This window comes from Phalacrocorax carbo, chromosome 15 (genome assembly GCF_963921805.1).
Source record: "Phalacrocorax carbo chromosome 15, bPhaCar2.1, whole genome shotgun sequence".
In the NCBI taxonomy this organism is placed as follows: domain Eukaryota; kingdom Metazoa; phylum Chordata; class Aves; order Suliformes; family Phalacrocoracidae; genus Phalacrocorax; species Phalacrocorax carbo.
The window spans coordinates 673356-697328 of record NC_087527.1 but is presented as its reverse complement, the minus strand read 5'-3'; the positions used below and the strand labels follow the sequence as shown (position 1 = coordinate 697328).

At 37.5% G+C, this 23973-nt stretch overlaps 1 protein-coding gene across 3 annotated transcripts in view; it reads left to right on the top strand.

The window, feature by feature from the left end:
- The window catches only part of SPECC1L (sperm antigen with calponin homology and coiled-coil domains 1 like), a 72203-nt gene extending 49528 nt beyond the window's left edge, over nucleotides 1-22675 (top strand). For all 3 annotated transcript variants that reach the window (XM_064466534.1, XM_064466532.1, XM_064466531.1), the window contains 4 exons: nucleotides 121-223; nucleotides 11858-11974; nucleotides 12885-12944; nucleotides 15096-22675. In XM_064466534.1, the coding sequence (XP_064322604.1) occupies nucleotides 121-223; nucleotides 11858-11974; nucleotides 12885-12944; nucleotides 15096-15185 (370 nt within the window). In that variant the 3' untranslated portion in view covers nucleotides 15186-22675. The remainder of the gene's footprint in view (nucleotides 1-120; nucleotides 224-11857; nucleotides 11975-12884; nucleotides 12945-15095) is intronic.
- Nucleotides 22676-23973: the final 1298 nt, after the last annotated feature.

The window sequence follows — 23973 nt, the reverse complement described above, 5'->3', positions numbered from 1 at the left end:
TACTTTCACTGTGATGATGATTTGTCCTTTTTTTTTTTTTTTTTTAAGTTTTTACAATATGTATTTCTGTTGCAAAAGATACTTTACAAGCTCTAAGTTGTGATTCCACCTTGCTCCTAGGGAAGAGAGGAAAGATCCATTGTCTGCCTTAGCAAGAGAATATGGAGGATCCAAGAGAAATGCCTTGCTGAAGTGGTGCCAGAAAAAAACCGAAGGATATCAGGTAACCGTAGACCTGTTTAACGTAGCATACCTCTAGCTGCAGCACACTAGAATCTGCCAGTGGCATAAACCAGGCTGCTCCACAGTTGACTGCATAGATTGCAACGGCACTGGTATGTACTGTACTCTCTTCTTGGAACACATGCTGCAAGTCCTAACCTAACTAACATTAATAGCTCTTTAGTCGCTTTGCTCCATGTCCATAATAGCTTTTTTCTTAATGGGGCCACTGACCTCCTGTTGAGGCACTTTGAAACAGACTTTTACAGATTGCACTTTTGAAACTGTAGCTACTTAAGGTTTAATGTTTCCCAAATGCAATTAGAGTACCATTTCTTGGTTTTCAGAGCTATTTTTGGATAGGTAATTAGCGTAGGGGTTGGTGGGGTTTTTTTGATCTTTCAACGTTCTCCCATTTGGTCTCTATTTAGGGACAGTTTGTTTTGTGAAGGTTGCATTGTCTTGCATCTTGAACCTGGCTTTCTACTGCAGTTCCAGGCTTTTTTTTTTTTTTTCAGTTAGTCCAAATGTTATCAGAAGCCAAAAGAACTAACAAGATAACTATCCAGAGTTCTCCTGATTACATTATTTTTTCAAAAGAATAGTGGCTTCAGCAAACTAAACCAGGATGTTAATAGTCTGACCATGATGTATTTGTTTGGTTAACTTGTATTGAAAGTGTTTGGAGTTCCCAACACAATCCTCAGTTTAAGAACTTTACTTTCTATGGCTTGAGGCTCACAATGCAGGAGGAAGTTGAGAGCCGCATAACAGGATGATCGCCCATCCATAGGAAAAGTCGTCTTTCAGTACAATGGACGGGCTTGTGATATAAGCCCTCCCCCCTCTTCCTGAGGCACGTCTAGTGCTAAACTGTGCTATTTCTGAGGATAAGCTGCTTTGTGGAAAGAGCCTTTCTCCTTCCCCCCATTTTAAAAAAGGCAGGATGTTATATTTCTTTAAAAATCCTCTAAATTTGAATGCAAAAATATTTTCCCACATTGTCTTGAAATAAAAGATTAATTTGGCAGCTTCCTTATCTGGTTAGGAAAAGTAATAAAGTATTCCAAACTTTTAATTCTATAGTTGTGTGCACATGCAGGAGAATGCATTTGTTTATATAGATTGCTGCTTATAATTACTTGAGTTTTATAAACACTAGTAGAAGAACAGGTTTTGAGACTTACCATATCTGCTTCAACAATTGTAACATGGTTCTCCACTTGTGTTGCTACTGAGAAACCATAGCGTATAGCGTCTGTAGAACTAATGCGCACTTTTCTTTTGAAAGAGCAGAGTGACATCAGGAGGTTATATGAAGACATTCTTCTCCAAAAACTAACTTTTGTTTTACGCATTCTCATTTTTCATTTCTTTGTTGTACTGAATTTGACTATTTTCAGCATCCCCTGAAATTCAGTTCTGGTTGAACACCATGTTAGTGGTGTTCTAATGTTTTAAGCACATCTAGCATTGTATTCATTGTGAGCAGTGCTTATCCAGCTTTCTGGCATTTTAACTATGTTATCAATGCCAGATAAGGATCTTTTTTTAAAATTGAAGCTTCACTTAGTTTGAATTTACTTTTAAAACTATGTGGATTCAAAACTGACAAGCAGTAAACAAGCATCAGCATAATTAACATCTTCCTTCGACATTCCAAATATTGAGAGGGTACCTTTTCTTACCTCCAGCTCCTCCTAGTGTCTTATATGCCACCACAATTCCCTTTTACCCCCAGCATTTCCCATCATAACTCCTACTTTTCTTCTGTGCCACTGTTAGATTGTGTTTGGCTTAGCATCTGGGCAAGAGCCAGCACGTGCTTTTTAGAGCTGCCTGCGCGCTGACTGACCAGCTGTCTTCTGTCTCTGAGCTGCCGCATGAGCCACACAAGACAGAGGAGTCCTAAATATCCCAGCCTTCTCCTCTGTAGGAATTGCAGTAGGTCCACTTCCGATGTAGTCATCAATTTGTATCCTGTTACCAATTTAAATCAATGTTAGCTATTATTTAGTTACAAATAAAGCACTTCAAAGGAAAAATACTTACCAACTGAGTCTGTAACAAGTTCTAAAATGACCTGGAAGATTTTAACCATGATTTGGAAACAAGGAAAAGAAAGAGTCTCAGAAGGCTTTTGTTTCAGCATACTTTTGTTAATTTTGTCCTATTCATATTACATCAATTTGTTTCTAATGCAAACCTAATTAAGGAAGACGGGATTTTTCAAATATGTCTTTGCCAACATGGAAAGATGTGTTTGCTTCTTCATCAGTTGCCAGAAACAATTACTTTTTTGGTCTTATTTTTGCCTTCTCACCTGGAGGTGATATCTCATAGCTGTAGGGGTTTTTTATGCATACATAAATATTTATAGAATATTATACATAAAATATTTATAGAAAATTATTTCAGCTGTTAGCGTTTCCTAGAGAAGATGGAACCATGCACATTGAGTTAAAGTCCCCTTTCTAAGGAAGCCATGTTTGCTCTTGGCATTGCTTTAATTTTCATTTCTGGGATTATAATTTGCACTGGCTATTGGAGAATAGTTGAATTTCTGGTTTATACATGGGCCAGTAAATAGAAATCGCACAAAGAGCCAGATACAAATCCTAATTTCAAAAATTTTATTTAAAGTGTACAGAGTTATAGGTGAGCTGCCAGTGGCTTAAAATATTAAAAACAAGGTAGGATGTAGTTGGCTTACCCCTTGTTAATGAGCAGCAGCATAGGATTGAATGTTACCGTCTTTGGAAACCAGCTGTAGTTCTTGAGCTGCTTTTTAGTTCATGTGTTGAAAATACTAAAGAAGGAAAAAAAAAAAAACAACCACAACACACCAAGGTCTGTATTATTTCACAGAGAGGTGGTTTCCTTTATTCACAGGGTACTTGTGGACGATACAGTACTACTTAATTGCTTGGTACAACTAGTATTTTTTTGTCTGCTCAAATAAAATGGAAGAAGAATACCTTCTAAGAAATTACTTTCAAGCTTTTTGATTAAGAGACTTAAGTATCTCTGTTTTAGAAGCTTGAAATTTTGTGAATGCTAAATAATTCAATGGTAGTGTGGTGAAGCTCTAATTCCAGCCCATTATAGTGGAAGAATTTTATTTAAAGCCCTCACAAACATTCACAGACATTTATGCCAAACTGCTTTCCACAAATATATATTCCACGCCGCAGAATTTTTAAAGGAATCTTAAGACTTCATTTTTCATGAATGCATTTGGTTAAACAAGCTCTCTAACCCTGCTAAAAAACTATGATAAATTACTTCATTGCACAGTTTTCTTGATTTATTCAAGCAAATTTGGAAGTAAATAAATGAATAGATGTCTTGAAATGTAGTGGTGAAACAGTATTTAACTGTGTTCCAAGTGTGGTATTTTTAAAATGGTACCTCAATTAAAAAAATAAGGTTAAAATAGACAATGAAAATAAGAGAAAGTCTTACTGATGTAAAAAACTGTATGGCTTTTTCTCATACGGTGTTGCTGTTTTTAATATACATGCTGTCTGAATGTTGTTTGCAAGCAGAATTTCTCCTTGAAGCTTACGTTTGGAGAATGGTGATCTGCAGAAGGTCATTGCAGAACTAACAGCAGGCAGGTTCTGTATTAACTTTCCTCTAGAGCCTGTTCAGTCTAGACAGTATTGCACTCACTAAGTTACTAAGTTTAATTACATTCAGGGCTGAGCAGATCCCTAAGCCATGAAAGAGGAGAGTTGTTCTCTTAAGACTGGGGTGGGGTAAAACATTTAGATGAAGAAGGAACAAATCACCTTTAGTTTTCAGACAAACAGGCACAAAATACTTGAAATTTGAGCATGGGTTAGCTTACTCAGGTACTGACATACTGAGTCAGAGTACAGCGCCAATTGCTGCATTCTCCAGAGAGAAGAGAATCCCCCTGGCTCCTCTAAAATATGTGCAGTGTCATAAAACTGTCATAAATTCCAGATATCTTCAAAGCATAAAGTAATCCCATCCAGATGTTAAGGAGCATTTACCCTAGCTGGAACAGAACTACTTTCATTTTGAGTACACAACTAATAAAAGTCCAAAAAAGGATGTAAGCATGCACATTTCATGTTGAGAAGAGGACCAATAAACAGGATAAACACTTAGTTAGCCATTCTTATCTACAGCAATATTTCACTTTATTTTCCATTTTTTTGTCAGCATTCTGAGAGAAAATTCACTTCCAGAAGTCTGACACCAAAAAAGCAATTGTTACAAGACAGCAACAAGAATAGACTAAACTTTTTAAAATCTTCCTTCAAGCTTTCCATGCTTCCTAATTACAGATACGCTGGAAGAACCCCTTAATGTAGCCTTGTAGTACCTGTCTCCTAACTCATGCAATGCTGCTTTTTCTGGAAAGACCAGCTAATTTCTACCTCCTATACAGATCAAAGCTACGTGTCTTACAAAAAATTTAAAACTTATTATCTAAATGGCAGCAATAAACAATATAATTGTTTCGTGATTGAGCAGTGTGATTGATACGAATGTATGTGTACCTAATGCTGTGCTGAATGTACCTTGCAATCAAGCAATGCTTTCATTTGTACTCAAGTCATACGCATAAAATAACAAAGCTGAAGGTAAAAGATGGTTTGGGTTGCTTATTTTTCTTTAAACCTGTTCTTACATACACACGTCTGTCAACACTAAGCTAGGCCATGTTCTGCTCAAAGTGTTATATTAGTTTTTTAAAAAGCAGAAGAAGAGGACAAGATGGTATGCTTGTGTAAGCCTGTGTTCAGATAATGAATCCGGGGTGTGCGTGCTTTCCCTGGTGCTGTCTGGTTGATTCATCAGAGGAGTCAGGCTGCCAAAACACTTCTGTCCTTGGTTTAGGCTGTGATGCTTTAGCCAAAATTCATTGAGTTAAGGCAGGACATGCTTCCTTTTTCTGTTTGGATTGGATTCTGATACAAGAGAAATGTCAGCTTGTTAGACTTAATTATGACAAAATTTAGAATAAATTACGGAGCTGTCTGTATCTCTATAAGTGCTTCAGATGTTAATGTCTGAAGCTACTATTGGGGTCTTTTTTGAGAATGCCTGGTCCTTTTATGGCTCTCTTTTTGTGCCAAAACTAAAAAATGACATGTCTTTTGTATGGCAAGAAACATTAACAGTCCGTATTTAAGGGTTTTGGTGGCGCTTATTTGCTATTTACTGCCTTCTCAGAAGCTGGGATCGAAGAGGCAGTACCTGGGGCTGCTGTTAAGTCTATTCCAGAAATACTTTTATGTTCTCATCTGCAATCAGAAGTACAGATAGCCTCAGCTTTAATCCATGATTTGAGAATCAGTGAGTCCTGATTCAGTGGAGCATCAATAGCAGTTATTCTGTAGTTTACCTTTCTCATTTTTTTAAATGGATATTCTTTTCTTTTGTGTGTGTATGTGTCTTTAAAAGCTTTTAAAAGCTTTTTAATAGTAATTTTCTGCCATGGGAGGAAGCCTGCCAAGGTCTGTACACTTAAACATCAAATCTTGTTTTAATGGTTTAATGTATTAGAGTACAGAATCATATTAATGCTTTTGCTTTCTCAACCCACTTATTCCATTAACTAATACAACAAAGGCATAGACACATGGTTTTGTTTTCTCCATGTCCTAACTCATTTGTGAGCCAAACTGAGTTAGGATGTGGGAACCTCTTCTCCTTGTGCAGTGCAGAGCAAAGGATGGAGAAATAGCTGCTGTGCAGTATGTGCCTGTGCTCAAATTGTTATATACATAATTCAGGGAGATTGAAGACAGCTGTGGACATGTCTGCTGAAGAGAGAGTTAAAAAAACTTTGTTCTTAGTTTTTAACTATAAGTTAGAAACCATGGTTTCTGTAGTTGGGGTTTTTTGGTGTTTGTGGATTTTTTGTAGCTGTGGAATTTTCTGGAGGAAAAAAAAAGGAAGTTGAATCACTGGGTTATAATAGCCAATATTTGTTTCTTGCTTTTTAAAACAGGTATTTTCACTCATTATAGAAGACCCTCATTTAATTTAGGATTATTGCGAAAAGCAATAGAAGACAATTTCAAAATTAGCACTACACTGGTTGAAACATTTCAAAATTGTGAATTCTAGAAAAGTGATGGGCTGGGAGGGACCTTAGACTGACGTTATGCAGAGCCCTGTTAAGCAGTCTAGAATGCTTTTAGTGAGCGAGATTCCCCCTACTTCTCTGGACAACCTATTTTAATGCTTCACTGTTTCATGGTGAAGACTTTTTTCTTATATCCGGAGAGAATTTCCCTGGAAAGAAATGGTGCCTGTTGCGTCTTGTCCCGTCACCATGTGTCCTTGTGACGAGAGTACCTCCCTCTTCTCTGTAACTGCCTTTAGGCAGTGAAAGACTCTGATTACATCTCTCCTGAATCTTCTGTAGGCTGAATAAACTAAATTCCTTCAACCTTTTTTCATCTATAAAGTTCTCCAACCATCTAATTATCTTGGTAACTCTCTGCTGTACCCTTTTTATTCTTCAGTGATTATTTTGAACTGGGGGGACCAAAGCTCTATATAGTGTTTCAGGTGTAGACTGACAAAGGCCCAGTAGAATGTACAAATCCCATCGCCCAATCTGCTGGCTGTACTCTTAATGATGCAGCTCAGGACACAGTTTGCCTTCTTTACTGCAAGGATGCACTTCTGATTCATGTTCAAATCCAGTTTATTGACTGTCTAACCGTTATTGTATTTCAGCCTAAGCTGATGGATTGTGTTGTTCCTCTTACATTTCAGCCTTGTTTCAGGAAGAACCTTCTTACTCGTTGTTTTGTATGCAAGTGCAAGGGAATACTCATTTTATGGTGACTGTTCCTACTCTGCACTTTGCAGTTTAATAGGAGCTTGGGTCATGCTTGAAATGTTTTCTAGTGGTGGATCCACCAGGGTGTTCCCCTACCATCTTTTTTTCCCCTCTTTTTCACGGCTGTAGAATGGACTATAGAATTTGGTATGTTTGATTATGTAAAATGTTACATCCTATGCTCTGTCTCTATTAAAGTCTTACAAATTTTTAACTCTGTTTTTCATTCCTGGTTGGAAAATGTTTTCCACAGATCTTTTTATACAACAACCTGTTGTTTAACTCCTTTTGTCAGAATTGCCTTTTTTTTTTTTTTTAAATAATCTTTCCCAAATACTAGAGATGACTTCATTCCCATCCTAACTATTAAACATTGATAGACAAGGACTAAATCTTCCTCTAATTCACCTATCTCCAGAAGGGCTTACTCCTCATTTGATGGTTTATCTGGAAGTACGTCCTTCAATTGCTTTAATACTTTGTGGTCTGAAATGGCTTGAACAAAAATTCCGGATTAGATTCCAGCAGAATTCTCTTAATAGAGCCAATTACTTAATAAGAGCAGTAACAAACAAGAAATTATGTCAGAGATTTTAGGCTGATGTTCTGTTTACCGTCAATTCTTTAAGAAATAAGAGCTTAATGCAAGATTGATTTCATTACACTGAGCAAGCTTTTTCAAAAAGCCACAAGTAGTTAAAAGCATTTGGGAAATAAAATTGTGCTGTATTTAAATGTGCCAGTTATGTGCTCAAAGCCCTACATAAAAAATTAAATTTTCAGTTTAAATTACAATCTGTCCAGTTTCTGGACTTGTTTTTTAGTGTCTGACCAATATTATACTTTTTTTTTAGTCTGAGAGGTAATAATAATTCATAATGCTCAGAGCAATTGGAAACAGAAACCAGTCCCTTTTTAATTGTTTCCTTCCGTTGTATTTAATTCAGCTTCTCTGGATACATTAAGATTCTTGGATGATGGGTTTGCTTTCTGCTTGTTTTCTTACTAATAAAAGCTGGGCTCTACAGGAAGATGTAGAAAAATAGGGTATTCCAAGTTATTTTTGCGAACCAGCGAAACCTGTAGGTGAACTTTTTTGACTGGCCATTTTTTCCAGTGTTGATGTTCAAAATTCAGCATTCTATGGATGCTGCTAATATTTAATGTGAAATTTTTAGTTTATGCAAATATAATGCTTAAGGGAAGATTACTTTCTCTTGGTTTAGTTTCATTTACCATTTTCAGCACAACGTTATCCTGTTTTTCTTACTCCCGTGTTGGAGTGAGGGAATATACGTACAAAACTTTGAAAAATGTCTCTAGATTTCGGGGGTGAGCACTCCTCTTGGTTTTTAAATCATGTCAAGCATTCTGTCTTCAGCCCCAGTCTTCCTATAGGTCTATTTTCTAGCTCATCCAGACTGTTTTGGTACCTTGCAATTTCTTTCTTCATGTATTCTGAGCACAAGTCTTCTTTCTTCCTCCAGAGGGTCAAGCCTCAGGTGTAGGTTCTGATGATCTCATATGCATCACTTGCAGCATCCTATTTTCTAATTTTGATGAGTGCATTCTTGCCTGATGGTGTCCATCCTAACTGTTGCAAAGATCACTATTCCAGCTCATTGCTTTAAGTGTTGCATTGTTTGAGTCTCCGTTCTCTGTCCTCTCTCATTTCCATTATAAGCTATTCTTCTCACTTTTCAGGCTGTGTACCCTTGCATCCCTCTTTCGATACTGAGATGTCTTCTGCGCTTCAGGGATGCTGGTGTTCAGGCTTAAACTCTTAAATTTTCAGATAAATATTGCTGTGCTTCCTCTGAAATGTGTGGAGCAACCTGGGAGAGAAAAAAGACATTGTAAGCTCTGTGAGGCGAAGTACTATCAAACTTTACTTTATTAGTACAGTGACTGGTGACTGACTTTAATGGACTCTTTGTCTATGGTAAATAGAGTATATTCTGCAATAATACCAATTCAAGAGGCACTTCTTGAAACTATATCCAGCATTAAGTCACTAAATTGGAAATGCCTGTGTTAGAAACTGTTAATCAGATTCTCTGTGCTTCAGCATTCCTCCTTACTTTAATAAGGAATATCACAGCTATCCTTGTAGTCCTGAGACTCAAAAAATTTGCTAATGCTCTTCAGTAGCTTTAACTAGTACGACTGGTATTTTTCTTAATAGCTTGGCTTGATGCATGCACGTATGTCTAAGCAGATCTGTGTTTAGCTTCACTGTGGCAATGCCAGTGTACATCTTTCTGCTCCCCTTCCCACATCACTTGGCTGTCCTGGGGAAGGAGGGAGAATATTTCAGCCAAGTGGTGAAAACCAGGACTGAGTTTTTCTCCCTCAGTAGACTGTGTAGCAAAGGAAATATGGTCATTCATATTTGATTTTTATAACTAGCTTGCCACAGATGACTCTGACAAGAAAAAAAAACCCTCTCCCTACCTTTCTCCATCTTATACAGATGTGATCCAAGGCATTACTGGTTACAGGGTGGGTGAAAGAACTTTTCAAAAAGTAACTTTATAAACAGACACAAGTAGGAATTCATTTGCTTAAAAAAGCTGATATTTTCCCCCTTTTTTAGTAGAATCATAGAATTGTTTAGGTTGGAAAAGACCTTTTAAGATCATCAAATTCAACCATTAACCTAGCACTGCCAAGTCCACCACTAAACCCTGTCCCTAAGCACCACATCCTATGTGTCTTTTAAAAACCTCCAGGGATGGTGACTCAACCACTTCCCTAGGGAGACTGTTCCAGTGCTTGACAACACTTTTGGTGAAAAAATTTTTCCTAAACCTCCCCTGATGCAGCTTGAGGCCATCTCCTCTTGTCCTATCGCTTCTTCCTTGGGAGAAGAGACCAACACCCACCCAGCTACAACCTCCTTTCAGGCAGCTGCAGAGAGTGAGAAGGGCTCCCCTCAGCCCCCCCTTCTCCAGGCTAAACCCCCCCAGCCCCCTCAGCCGCCCCCCAGCACACTTGTGCTCCAGACCCTGCCCCAGCCCCGCTGCCCTTCTCTGGACACGCTCCAGCCCCTCAAGGCCCTTCTTGTCCCGAGGGGCCCAAACCTGAGCCCAGCATTCGAGGTGGGGCCTCCCCAGGGCCGAGCACAGGGGCCCCATCCCTGCCCAGCTCCTGCTGGCCACACCAGTGCTGACACAAAAAGCCTTGTACTGTGTGTTGCGTTTGTTTGCCTTTTTTAATTTAAGTAACATTGAAAAAGTTTTAACCCAGCATTAATTTAAATCCAATTTCCTGTCTCTCTTGAGGAGAAAGGAGGGAGAGCTTCTTTTTTTTTTTTTCTTTTGCTTTTAAATTTTCCCACCCCTGTGGCTTGAGGAAGCTGTGTGAAGAACATGTTCCCACAGACTGGGGGTCTCCAACAATGACATTTCCGTTTGCAAGCAGGCAGCTGGACGGCAGGCGAGGCTCAGACCACTGCCTTGGGCATTGTGAGCCCAAGCACGTACGCTTACGTCACCGGAGCCTGAACCTGCCTTTGGTGTACTTTGTATAAAAAGTGCTAAAGCTGAGCAGGAAATGGAGATTTCCCTCACATTCTTCTACAAATTGCCTTTAGTTTTGTTTTTTTTTATTTTTTTTTCCTCTGTTGGAGGGGATTGCGGTTGTTTTCCATTTGTAATCCAAATCATTGGTTTGATCAGAAATACAACTGCCTTCGTTCCCAGCCTGTGTGGCACAGTAACACTGAATCTGGGTGGATTTTTCTGAATTGGGAACAACAAGTTTTAGTGTCTGGTCAAAGACAGGTGATGACTGTTAAATTGCTGTCAGGTGAAAGGTTGACTTGTGTGATTGTGTTTCTGCAATTCTGTGGCTGGAAGCTATAGTTCCTGCTACATTAAAATTTTAAAAACTAAGGAGGGGAGCTGGCTAGCTTCTGCTTAAGCTCAGTTAAGCGAGTTAGATATTAAAGTATATTTATATTGCTCCATAAAGGTCCAAAAAGATAAACTGAGTTGTTGTTACTGTTTGTTTCTTAATGAAAGTTTAAACTGACTGCTATCAGCTTAGCCTCTTTACCATTTTTTGACTGCCAACAGCCAAGGATACAGTAATCTGAAATGTCTCTGAGGCATCTTGTTCATAACTCTTTTGGACTAGCTGACTCTTCTTATGATAACAGACACAGTCAGTGAGACGTGTTTACCAGTGCCACCGATGGAACATCTTTGTTTCCATCTGAAACTTAATTTTAGTTTGTGATCTTGTTCACCTGAGTCTCTGTATAGAAATGGTTTGTTTAGACAACAAAATACTTGTCCTCATTATTTAGAAATTTTGGCTGGATATTAACACAGTAGAAAGGAAAATAAAACCTAGCATTAACAGAGATAGTACCACATGGCCTGTTTCAGGGATTTTAGGCATACATCTCTAACTTGTTTGCTTTTCTATCTTGGTGTGTACAGTTGTACCAAGTCTATACTCTTACCCTCTCTAGCACAACATTTTACACTTTAACATACACATTTTGCATTTTGGGGGCGGGGCAGAGACAGGGATCTTAATATTACCTTGAATTAATATACAAGATAACTGACTTTCTTATCACCGCATTTTTTTGTTGTTGTTCTTTGTAGTAGTGGATTTGGGTTTCTCACCACAGAACTTTAGTATTAGGCTGTTCACTTTCTCTGCTGATTTCTTCAAAGGTATTTAAAAAACCCACCAAAAAAAACCCCACAAGTATTGGTGGATTGGTAGAATTAATATTTGTTAATTATTATTTTAATATTGTTTTTGTTTTTTTTTTCCTTCAAGAACATCGACATAACAAACTTCAGCAGCAGCTGGAATGATGGCTTGGCTTTCTGTGCAGTCCTCCATACTTACCTCCCAGCCCATATTCCCTATCAAGAGCTAAACAGCCAGGACAAGGTACAACATTAAAAATCCCATTTTTGGGACTGTGAGACTATAGAATTAATAAGGATTAATAAAGAAAAACTAACAAATTTGAGTGCTAAAAAACCCCAATATTACTAGGAATCATAACTGAAACACTTCAATCTACCTTACGCTATTCTTATAACCTTTTAATATTATGAGATCATTGAGTTAACTGGAACTTTGGAACAGATATAAGGAAAAGAAATAACAGAATGTCACAAATGTCTGTGTGAGGCATTTTATTTAATGCAAACAGTTGGAAAGTGTTTCCAATTCACATTTTGGAAACGAATGTTTAAGCTTAAAGATTTTAAATCCGTCAACTTTGCATCTTGACATGTTTTGTACACCTCTCTCAGTATCACGAGGACGTTGTTTCATCGTACTTTCTCAAAGTGATAAGTGACCGTGATACTCTTCTCAAGTGATATGTATCAAATAAAGGTAAACCAGAAGATGTCAAGATTGCAGACTAGCCTGTATGTATTCTAGTGTGCTATAGTTAATACCTACTGGTGTGTTATCTGAAGATGTATTATTAACAATAATTCCTAAAAAGGTATAAGAATATTTCATTAACACTTGAAAAGATTTTTAAATTTATGCTTTCTAAAGAATTAATAGTTTATTCTATAGTGTTTTATAACTCGGTCATTCTTCACTGACAACGATTTTTCAGCATTATCTTCTGAATGAGGAATTAATAAAAATTTTCCATAATATTTGGATTATATTAGGACGTGTTCATTCCTATGGCTCTTTTTAAATGACTGTGGTCAAATTATAGACTCCATTTGAAGCAAAAGTAGCAGCATTACTATGAACATTCTTAACACAACTTTATTATGTTTGAAGTAGTATTTCCTTGGATTCTAACATGTTTTTATATCTCATGCAGAGAAGAAATTTCACGTTGGCTTTTCAGGCAGCTGAAAGTGTTGGCATCAAGTCTACTCTGGTAAGTTTTAAATGCATATTGAATGAATTATGTCCCATTAAAAAAAATCAAATTATTCTGTTTTGTACTTTTGAAATGTTTTCATGCTTTATGCTTAAAAATAGCAGCAGAATAGCTCAACTAGAGGTTATTGCCCCTGTATCATACTTGACTGAGAAACATAAGATACTCCCTACCTCAGTGGCTTTGTTCAATAAACCCCGTCATCAACAACTTAAGCTTACATGTTTCTTGCATTAAATACTGACTGAGATCCAGACCTGTACTCCAGCAGCTGCAGCAAAGGCAACAGCATGATAGCCTATAGCAGGTAAACTCTCAAGCTAAAAAAGGAAGATTCACCAAAACTCATCTCTCAACATCATAAGAAGAAATAATAATAAAGGCAATGAATTTGAGAACAATTTGAGAAATTATGTGATACAATCTTCAAGAATTCATTAATTCTCTTCTTTCTCTGACCCACTTTCAAAGTATTTGGGTTTTTTGAATGCTGGAGGTACAAATCAAGCTATGTAATTTGTTCTCTTGCTCAGTCTAATACGAGAGTCAAGATTTTAACTTTTAAATTTAGACTTCTAATTCATCATCGTTGTAAATAATTGAAAGGTTTTTTCAATTATTTTTCATAATAAACTGTCTTATACAAGTTTTAGCTTAAAAGAATCAGGTTTCAATAGTATAGTATCTCCTAGAAAATTAAGATAGCTGAATGTATGGAATTGGGAGTATTCCAAACCCTTGTGAATAATGACAAAAATTCAGCTAAAATTGTCAGTATAAGAAATGATTCTTGAGCAATGCTTTTGTAACCTAAATTCTAACAAAGCTGCCAGATTTAGCAACTAATAATACAACAAAGTCAGACATCTTTAAAAATAACACTTTCCCTGATCCTTATCAGAGCCTTTACCCTCCAGCATTGTATTCGCTGACAATAGCAGTGCAACTGTTGGGCTTTAGTACTTAGACTTTGTCAGCGATTTGAAATGTGTAAGTTTCTTACCAAATGCTGATGTAAGAACGAGGTTGTGGAAAATAACTGCAGTAATTCTTACATAATTCAGCTTTAGTCGAAGTGGTTGCTGTCTGTCCTTTCTTTTTGTTGTGTACTTAATTACAGATATTCTAAGAAGAATTAAGTCTTCTGAGCGCAAACTGTATCCATCTTAAGGATTTAGTGTCTGTTTACATACCTACGTATGCATGTGTACAATGTGTATGTTTGCGGATTTTTTCCCTTGTCCGTATTGCATGGGTGGAGGGTGAAAAAGGGTGTGAAAACTAGCGTATGTAAATACTTCTGGTCCTGTAAGGGAAAGTTATTTGTTCCCTGAGTAAGAAAGTGTTCAGCTACTTTCACGTGGGGAATAAAAAAAAAATTACTTTCTCTTTTTTGAGTTCTGGAGGACCTAAAGGTTGCATAATAGACCCTTACAGTAAACAAAAATTATTAGACACCGCATCACTCTGTTTTTCTTTGTACATGTGCTGTAAGGGGGAGATCAGACTTTGTTTACTCTGCTTATTCACTGACAATCTGGTATACTGTTACTATGAAATATGTGCAAACTGGCCGATTATCAATTAGACACACATTGCTTTGTTGCTTGGAAATACCCAAATTGGTAGCAAACTTCCCTCTTCCTTGCCTCCTTACTCAAAAATACGAATAAAGCAAGCTAAAGTTCAGTAGTCTGCTGTAAAATGTGATTCAATTATTTATTGACGCTTGACTCTTACCCTTATATGAATTTTGAACGTTAGCTTCAGTTAATATCTGGGCCTTGATTCTGTGACTCACAGTTCCTGGGTAAATTGCATTGACTTGCAAGGCTGTTGTCGGGGTACGGGAACACTAAAGACTTGACAACTATACTAATTGTACTAAGTGGGGGACAACCCAAGTATGCACGGCATTAGGCATTTCAGTCTTAAGTCAACAAAATAACTGTCCACAGCTACTGTATTCATAGCTGTTTACATTTTGTAAGTAATACAAATATGTATGGAAGAAAACAGAACCTTCTTCATCAATCCTTTAAATTGTGGAAACTCCAGATTCCTAGGGATTTGTAAAAACACTGCCTCACAAGGTATTAATCACAAGGTTATAATTCCTGATTTTTACCAATCTGTTTTCTGTGGCAGGACATAAATGAAATGGTGCGAACTGAGCGTCCAGACTGGCAGAATGTCATGCTGTATGTTACAGCAATTTACAAATACTTTGAAACCTGAAACCCTAATAATTCAACACATCCATGGGATAGAACCAACATGAGCTATGAGATGGAAATCTTACTGAAATGCTAATCCCCGTTTCACTGAAAACTGGCAACATTTGAGTCCCCTCAAACTTCAGTGACACTATCCCGGATTGCCTCAGATTGCTTCAGCTACTAAGCCTGGAAACAACTGTTTAAAAGCAAGACTTGTTGCCACAGTGCTTGGAATAACCCAAGTTATTAAGCTATTCAGATGAATAATGTAGCCTAAAGATCCCGGACTACTTATGTACTGCCTTTCCAGCCAGAATTCCTGAAGCTTTCTTTCCTAGGAGAGTGAGATGAACGGATCCTCTAGCATATAGGAGACTGAACGTACAGCTAAAGCTTTGAGAAGGAAAAGGATAACATGGCATCATATTACTGAACTTTCTGTAGCGTCCTGATACCACAGAGTCTGAATATTCTACCCACAGCATATGGCACTCCAATACAGTAGAGTTCTTAATGGTAATTTAGTACTGCCTCTACAGCTATTTTCCCTCCTTTAAAATGTGCACAATATTCTTGGAAAACAAGCTTTTATTCCATAACAACAAATTGAGTGGAGAAGCGCTCTCAATACCTCAAAAAAATTGGCACAGAAGAACTCTTCATTCTAAAGCTTCATTATAAGCCTACCTCTGTCACAGTGATGTGGCTTCCAACTTTATCTTACGCATTGTAAGGACTAGCACATACAGCTCCTGGTTTTCAGGGTGTGCTGTACTTCAAGGGATCTGTCCAAACTCCCTGTGCTTCCATTATAACAGAAATGAATCCATAATCAACCCTTGTACAGCTTGTTCTTTCCCCTCTTCCTCCTTTGCCTGTATAGCATGCACAGCTACCCCAGGCTTTACAGCAATATGAGCGTACGTCATGGATTTCTGTGGTAGAATTTTGGAACTGCGATAGCATTTCCTCTGCAGAGAGAATATTTTCAATAAGATGTAATAATGAAGTAGTTTGTTTCAAAATCCAGTTTTGCCATGTTTTCTGTGTGTTTTTCATTGATCTTGCACATCCTCGTCTGACTGAAAAAAGGTGAGACGTTCTCTGATGAGAACTACGGGGAAACTGATGAAATGTGTATACGCCCAGTAGTCTCGAATATTGCGTGGAAATGACTCACTGTCACAAGGAAGATGTTGAGAAACTTGAGTCTGCTCAACTTCTATTTTCCTAAAATGTATCTGAATTCATGTAACAGCTCTCGGGCAAAAGAGTTCAAGTAAGTGCCTTAGTGATCATTGAATTGATACATCCTGGCACTTCAGGGCCTCATGTGGAATGTTGGTGGCTCAGAACAATTTCATATATCCATTTGTCATAAGCTGTTGTAATCTTGTTTGTCAAATCAAGGGAAGACTTCACTCTGTTGTTGCTTTTGCTTCTTATTTTTCTGAATACTTACAAGCAGGTAAGCCACAGTTGAGCATCTCTCATTAACATTAAGCAGAAGCCTACTTTAGAAGCAAGTTCTGTAGCAACTGCTATTTATAAGCACATGCTCTTTCCATGCAGTAACCCTCTTACAAAGAAAAGGAGTCTGTCATTCCTATGGTGCTCTTATGACTGTTAAGGACAGTTTGAATGTCATAGATGTTAACTCAGTGAATGAAACTGTGCTTGGCATCTGTGAAACTTCATCATGGTATAAAAGCACAGATTTAACTTGAAATTATTGCCAAATCCAAAAACCTATCCTCTGAAGAACATAGCTCACGTGAAGAGTAATAATTCAGCATGGCTCTAGCAGCTAGCATTATATAAAAATACATGCTTACACTCATGTGCCTGTGAGAATTAAAAAATTTGCAAAATAACTACTTAATCCATGATGACAGCCTTTGGAGAAGTTTTCAGAGCAGCAGTGTCTCATACATTCTTACAGGTCTTTAGAACCTAAAAGTAGCTAGTGACCATCAGATTAACTGGTACATTTGAAGAGCCAACATAACCTAAAGACCATTGTTGCAGGAGAGGCTTCAAGTGAATGATAGTCACTAACAGATTCTAATAAAAGCCTGAAATACAATTTCCTCTCCCATATATTTCTTAAAAAATGTTTACTTCTTCAAATAAGCTTCAGTAAGAATAGTCCTATTGGAAACATGTATTATTGCTGTCTCACATTCTCTTTCTTACTACTCCGTTCCAGTTTTTACCAATTTGTGTTTAAAAACCTTTTATTCATCCTCTGAACAGACATCCTTATCTATGATTGTCTTATTTGTTGCCTTAGACTTTAAGAAAATATTTTTCTAATGAAAAGGATAGCATTTCTTGGTCTAAATTCACTCATTACCTGTTTTGTCAAGGTAATTGGAGCTTTAAGGTGATTTTTTTTCTGTCCCGTGGTCAACTTCATTTACCTGGAATGTTCTTTTAGTCCTTGACTGAAGTAACACTAATAGTATAACTATTTGTGAAAGGGGAAATCACATTTTCCAGATACTTTCTTTTAAAAAGATGAGCTGCTAGTCTTCAGAGAGAAAGAAAAAAGTTATTAGTAATTATAAAAATTCTCTTGTTTTGAACTTCAGAGCTCTGTAAACTTCTTGGTATGATTCGTCTGATAAACCTCTGCTGAATTCCTATCTGTAAGGGAATACTGGGCTTCATGAAGAGGTTTTTTTGTAATGATGTATCTGAGCCTTTACGTGTAAAGATGCTGCACAGCTGTCCAAGTGGAAGTAATGAAGCAATGGAAGATCTAAAACACACATAATGCCCTGCTGCACTCTACAGTGTGTTTTTTCTGAAGGTTCAAACCGCATTAAATTTTTCAAGAGGAAGAATAGCCCTAGCCCTTCCAGACGTGGATGGTACTGTTCTGTTCGGTTCCTCATGGTTAATCCTGAAACAGCCTGGTTTTGTGTACATATGAAGTGCAAGTTTACGCTGATTTACATTCTGTTGTTTTTAATCCAGAAGATACTTCTGAATGTACTAAAAAAAGACAAATATTTTATCACCACTTTGTTACTGCACTTTAGTGTGTGCCTTGCAAATGCCTGTGCTGTAGTGTATCAGGGTTACTCACTGCCAGCTGTAGGTAGGATGGGGAACAGCTATACCGTCTTCTGGATCCCGTTTCCTGAAACGCTTCCATAGGTTAGAGAGGTCAGTTCAGTGCCAGGTGTGTATTCTGCTTGGCTAGTGGTCTTTCTGCCGCAAGGCCATCAGCAGTGAACGGAATGAACGGTTGTGGGGTTTTCCTTACCAAAAGAGAAGGCATGGGAGGAAAACGTTAATTTTGGTCATTCAGGAAAATTCTGTCAGAGAAGTTTTGATATGGAGTATCTAACAGCAACAGAACTGAGGTGGCTTCAGAATGGCTTACACTTGGTTTGATATTCAGTCGGTTTTGTTTGACCCAGTTTGATTTGGTTGTCTTTTGTGTTTAAATAGAAACACTAATTTAGTATGTCTGGTGTGAACGTCAGTGGCCCTCACAAAGATCTGTCATCTCATGCCTCCAAAAAATTGTGAGTGAATTTTTCACTTTTAAACTTCTGTTTGCGGGTAGGTTTATCCAGAATATAGTATTTAATTACAGCGTATTCTGATGTAAAAGTGCATTTTTGTCTCTTTTGCATAAGATATATTTCTCAAGTTACATGTAGCATTTCTGATAATTTTTTGCCTCTGGTTTTGTAAAATATTTCCACTGTTTGTGTTTTTTCTGTAAAGTCCATCATCGTGCTTTAGGGGCCTCTTAATTTGCCAGAGCTAAATGAACTCAGCTTTGATGTATTGGTGTAAACTCATATTAATATCGCTGGCAGCAGCCATACTCTGGCTTTACATGCATAAGGAGAAATAAATTTGTCCTGTGCTCTAATGATGCAGTACAGCGGTTTAAACTGCTGAGGATCTGCCTTAAGAATTTTGTAGCTGTGACAAAAAATTCTCATTGGCATCTCATTTCTGTTAATGATCTCAGTGTTAAGTTCTTCATTTTTTTCAGTTCAACACTTCAGACAGTTGGATTCTGTTGCATCTTTTGCATCACCAAAAAATTACTTTTACTCAGTTCTCTCTATTGATGTACAGTCTTGGCCCAGGGTACAAATTTTATTATAGCCTAGTTTTAAACAGGATTATTTGGGAATTTGGAGATCTGGATAACTTCTGGGTGTTTTTCTTACTTTCCGTGTTCTGCTTGTGACTGGTTGTGCCTGGTTTTTAGGTGGTATGTGACTATATCTTCCAAAGCTGCCCCCTCTGGATGGCTAGTGTGAAGCTATGCATAGGCTAAAGCCTCTGAAACTGTGTTCATGTGATGTATGTGGTGACTTTATTTCTTAATTTGCTGTTGCAACTAATATAGTCACAGCTTAACTGCAGGCTGCATCGAGCAGGAGCTATTAAGGGGCAGAATTCTTCTGTGAAGGAATCCAGGTGTACACCTTTATGCTATTTTTTGCCTATTGTGAGTAATACTCTTGCTGAGGTGGCCTAAGAAAGAGCATTTAAAAACATTAGTGTTCATGTACAGACTGATTTAACTATATAGTTTGTTTATGATCCTTCCCTTGACTTGGTAAATATTTATTTCTGGTTTATTTTTATGTTCTGCCACGCTCTATTTATGCAGTTCCTTTCTTTAAGCTAGCATTGGTGTGTGAATACTCAATAACATTAACCAGTCTGAGAAATGATTTGGTGAAAAGTGGTGTTATAGTCATCATCCATGAGTTCTGGACATGCCACCGTGCTTTCCCAAGGTAGTGTACATTGATTGGCAAAATGTTAGAGCTGCTTAAATCACCCACGACTTCCTTATCCCCCATGTAGCCTACAGCACCCAGGGTGCAGGTGTTCTTGCCCCCTAATTATCAACTCCTTAAATGAGTTAAGGGTTCATAGACATCTCGTAACATATTTAACTGTCCCAATTAAAAAAGGTATTTCTAATAGTGATTCTGCTTTCAAAGAAGAGTAGCTAGATGGGTTTTAAATTACTGTCCGGCTTGCTGAGCATTCCCAGTCCTTCAGTCAGCTAAGTTTTTTCTGTTGTATTCCCTATGATTTCAGTGTCAGTGTTGTACTACAGTTGGCAGTTGCCAAAGCTAAAGTGTTAAGCATCTGGAGTACGTAGCAAGTATACTTTTGATAATTAATGCTGAATAACTTAAAAGATCAAGGTTTGTACAGTTCTGATCTCTGTCAGAGTGTTGATACAAATGTCATTTTTCCTTATGTGTATTTGTGCTTGCCAGTTTTGGGGATGCCACACCCTTGAACTCAGTTTGACACGGCCACTATCCTAGCCTCCATAAATTAATTCATTCTGCAATAATAGGGTTATTTCCTCACACTGAAACATCAGTAAAATCTGTGAATACCAGATGAGACTTCCTTCCAACTGACATCTTTCATTTGCAATATTCCTTACCCTTAGGCCACTGTCTGCCACAGAGTTGCACATAAAGTTCCCGTCAGTTCCAGCAGGATGTGTGGAAGCAAAATGGTAGGGTGGACTTTTGGCAGACTATTAATGGCGGCCTGATGCGATTAAGCTGGTTTCATTTTAATCCCCTATTTTCAGGGGGTTTCAGTTTAGCCAAAAATCACTTATCAAAGCTGAAATGTGGCATGTTTTTTCTCCACTGGGAAGTATGCTTCAGTTTAATAATATTTTTATGAGATTGTATTTATGGAAACTGAAAGAAAAATGTCATGAAGCTAGTTTTGTTGCACTTTTCTAAGGCTTTTGTATTTTGCATAGAGTTCTAGAATATGAACAAGTCGTTTGGGGAGGTCAAGGCTTAAAACTTGCTGTGCCCCAGCATAGCAACATATTACGTGCATTTTCATTCTAGCGATATATGTATTATTTTAATGGCATGTAACTAGTGTATTTATGTGGTAGTTAGGGAGCCCAGTGGACATTTCCTGCTGCAGAGGAGCCATTGGCAGTCCTGGTTCCACAGTTCATGAGCTGACCTGTTTTCACAGTCGGCTGCATTTGCAATAATGGAATAGTCAATTTTTGTTTCTGAACTCTGTTTCAACAGATGGGGAGAAAGAGGCTGCTCTTTTTTTCTGTTCCATTGTTTAAACTTTTCTGGAGGCTTTTGCTGGTTTCCACTTATTGCATATGTTCAATTAGGATAATTACTTGGGAGTCAGTTCAGTTCAGAGGGCACAAGTACATGTAACATACTCAAGTAATTAATCCTTGTAACTTACAACATTTCAGTGTGTTAGAAACTTTTGGTTTTGCATATATTGTAAGGTCATTTATACTATTTTTAAGTAGCACTTTTATACATACGTATCTGAAGGGTTTTTTGAACAGGAATGTTTTTTCTGTATGTTATCTAATGGAGAGAAAGTATAACACTACTAAACAAAGCATAGACTAGTTAGCCTCCAGACTGTAGATTCGTTTTAGGTCAGTAATGATCAAGAGTTGTTCAATGTGTATGAAATAAATCAGTGATCCCATGTAATATTGGATAACTCTCCAGATCAAAGACAGAAGGGCATTATTGGTACCCTCCAACTCTTGGATGAGGGTACTTTCAGTTCAGGTGCGAGGCAGAATTGACAGAACAGTGTGTTGAATTTTGGACTTCATGAAAGAACAGAATTTTATTGATGTCGCGGTCTAACTTCACAGCACTGTACTGGATAAGGATTAACTTTGTTTGAGATGACGCTGCAGCCAGTACTGGTATCTCCTAAATAGCTAATTTAAAGCTTATTTTCCATGGCCTTTAAAGATAATGTAAAATAGTGATTCTTAAAAGCTCCCCTCATCCATCCAGCTTTTCTGATTTGTAGTGGTTTTATACTCCCTTGGAACACAACTGTTAGACTGACCTAACAGTACCTGTATGGGTTTAGTAATTCTTGTTCTAGACAGCAAGCACTTTTCTCTTTTCCAGAACCCTTTCAGATGGTTTACACACACACATTGACATTATAGACATTTTACATATATAGAGAGGTTTCACATAAATGTATATATGTACATATATACACACATATATACCTGTGTGTATACATATATGTACATATGCAGGTTCTTAATAAAACTGAACATGTTTCAGGAAGTGCTTGTGTCTTGAATACTTAGGGTGGCTATTAGTGTCTACATTTAAAGGTAAGGAGGAAAAAACCATTTTGTTTGCTTCTGGTTAGACCTGAGAAATATAGATTTAAGGAAAACTTGGAAGTATGTTTAAATTGTATTTAATCCCGTTTCTGGTTTGAAAGGCACAAGCTGTTAATCATTGGAACTTAAAAGGTCAGCAAACATATTTTAAGCTAAACCTTTTGGAGGACCAATATGCTTTTTATTTTGCAAGGACCACTAAAGATCTGGGCATTTACTTTCTCCCTGATGTATTCTGTATGAGTATTTAGTATGTATGCCTTCAATTTGCCAATGTTGCCATGTTTTCTTCTTAATTATTCATTAAATAAAGATTGCAAATAGCAAAATGTGTGTTTGTTTTCTTGAGTGAAGCTGCTACGGAATGGAGTATTTTAACACTATTTGTGGCACCGTGGTTTTTCAGGAGTAAATGTTACAGGAAGTGGTTTGTGGAGGTTTATATGCTATGGCTGAGAAATGCGTGCGAATCATTTGCATGCACATAACTGCGTTATTTTTTTTGAAGTCATGTCTGTTTTGGTATACCAGCATACTTTACAGTATCTACCCCCAAAGGTTTTTAAGTTATAAGATGGTGAACACCATAGATAAGAGGTATGTATTTAAGGCATCTACTTAGCCTGTACTGTCCTAGTCTTGAATATGAGAAACGAAGAAGGGAATTGCAGAGAATATGTTCCATTTAGGCAACTTCTGTAATATATTGCAGGATTAGAATTATTTAAATGTTAGTTAACCTGACCCAAGTAAGGCGCCGCATGAGTGTGTGCTCGCTTGCTGCCTCTCTCTCTGAAGGAACTGCGCTTGGGAGGGATTGGGGACTTTATAACAGTTCAGAGTATTTAAAACACATGCCTAAAAATAAATGTTCCAGGTGAAAATAAAGACTAGAACACCTTAAATCTGACTTGGCCTCAGTCATCCTGATGGTAACTGTTTTCAAATGCTGTTTCAGAGCTTTGATTTCAAGGCCTCTCTAATAAATTGGATCCAGAGGTCTGGATTGAGCTCCTATTTATGTCAAATGTTGTTTTTAAATGCACTGACTAGTGTAGGTGTTTTAATTCTATGTATTTATTACATACTTATTTTGATATTTTATGTGGTGGTTTCTGACTGCTCAGCAATCCAGAAAAGTGTTTGTCTCAGTAATGTTCTGCAAGAAAGTATCTCACTGCTTCTTTCTTGAGGTGAAATATTCTCCCAGAATTTGAGTGGTTTAAGAAAACTCTTCTTCATTCTCAAAATGGATTCATATCCTGTTTTTAAGCATGGAGCTTCAGTTTTCGTACTTCTCTTGAAAATAAATGCTTTAAAAGTGTAGTGTAACAAACTCATGTCAGAAAACAGATGTTCTTATTTTCTGTAGCAAGTGCATGACAGCACGGTAGAAGTTATTTGTACACCTGTAGTTCGCAATCTGCAGGTCAAGACAGAAGCAGTGAGCGGGCACAGGCCAGAGCTGAGGTGTGCTAAAACAGTAGTGTCTGTAGAGCTGCAACTCTTCTTTCCCATATCAGCTGAAATAATATTCCCTAACCATTTTTTTCAGGGATTGTCTTCCAACCTGTCACTAGAGAATTTTGTTAACAATGCGAAACTAGCTCCTTAAGTGTGTTTTAAG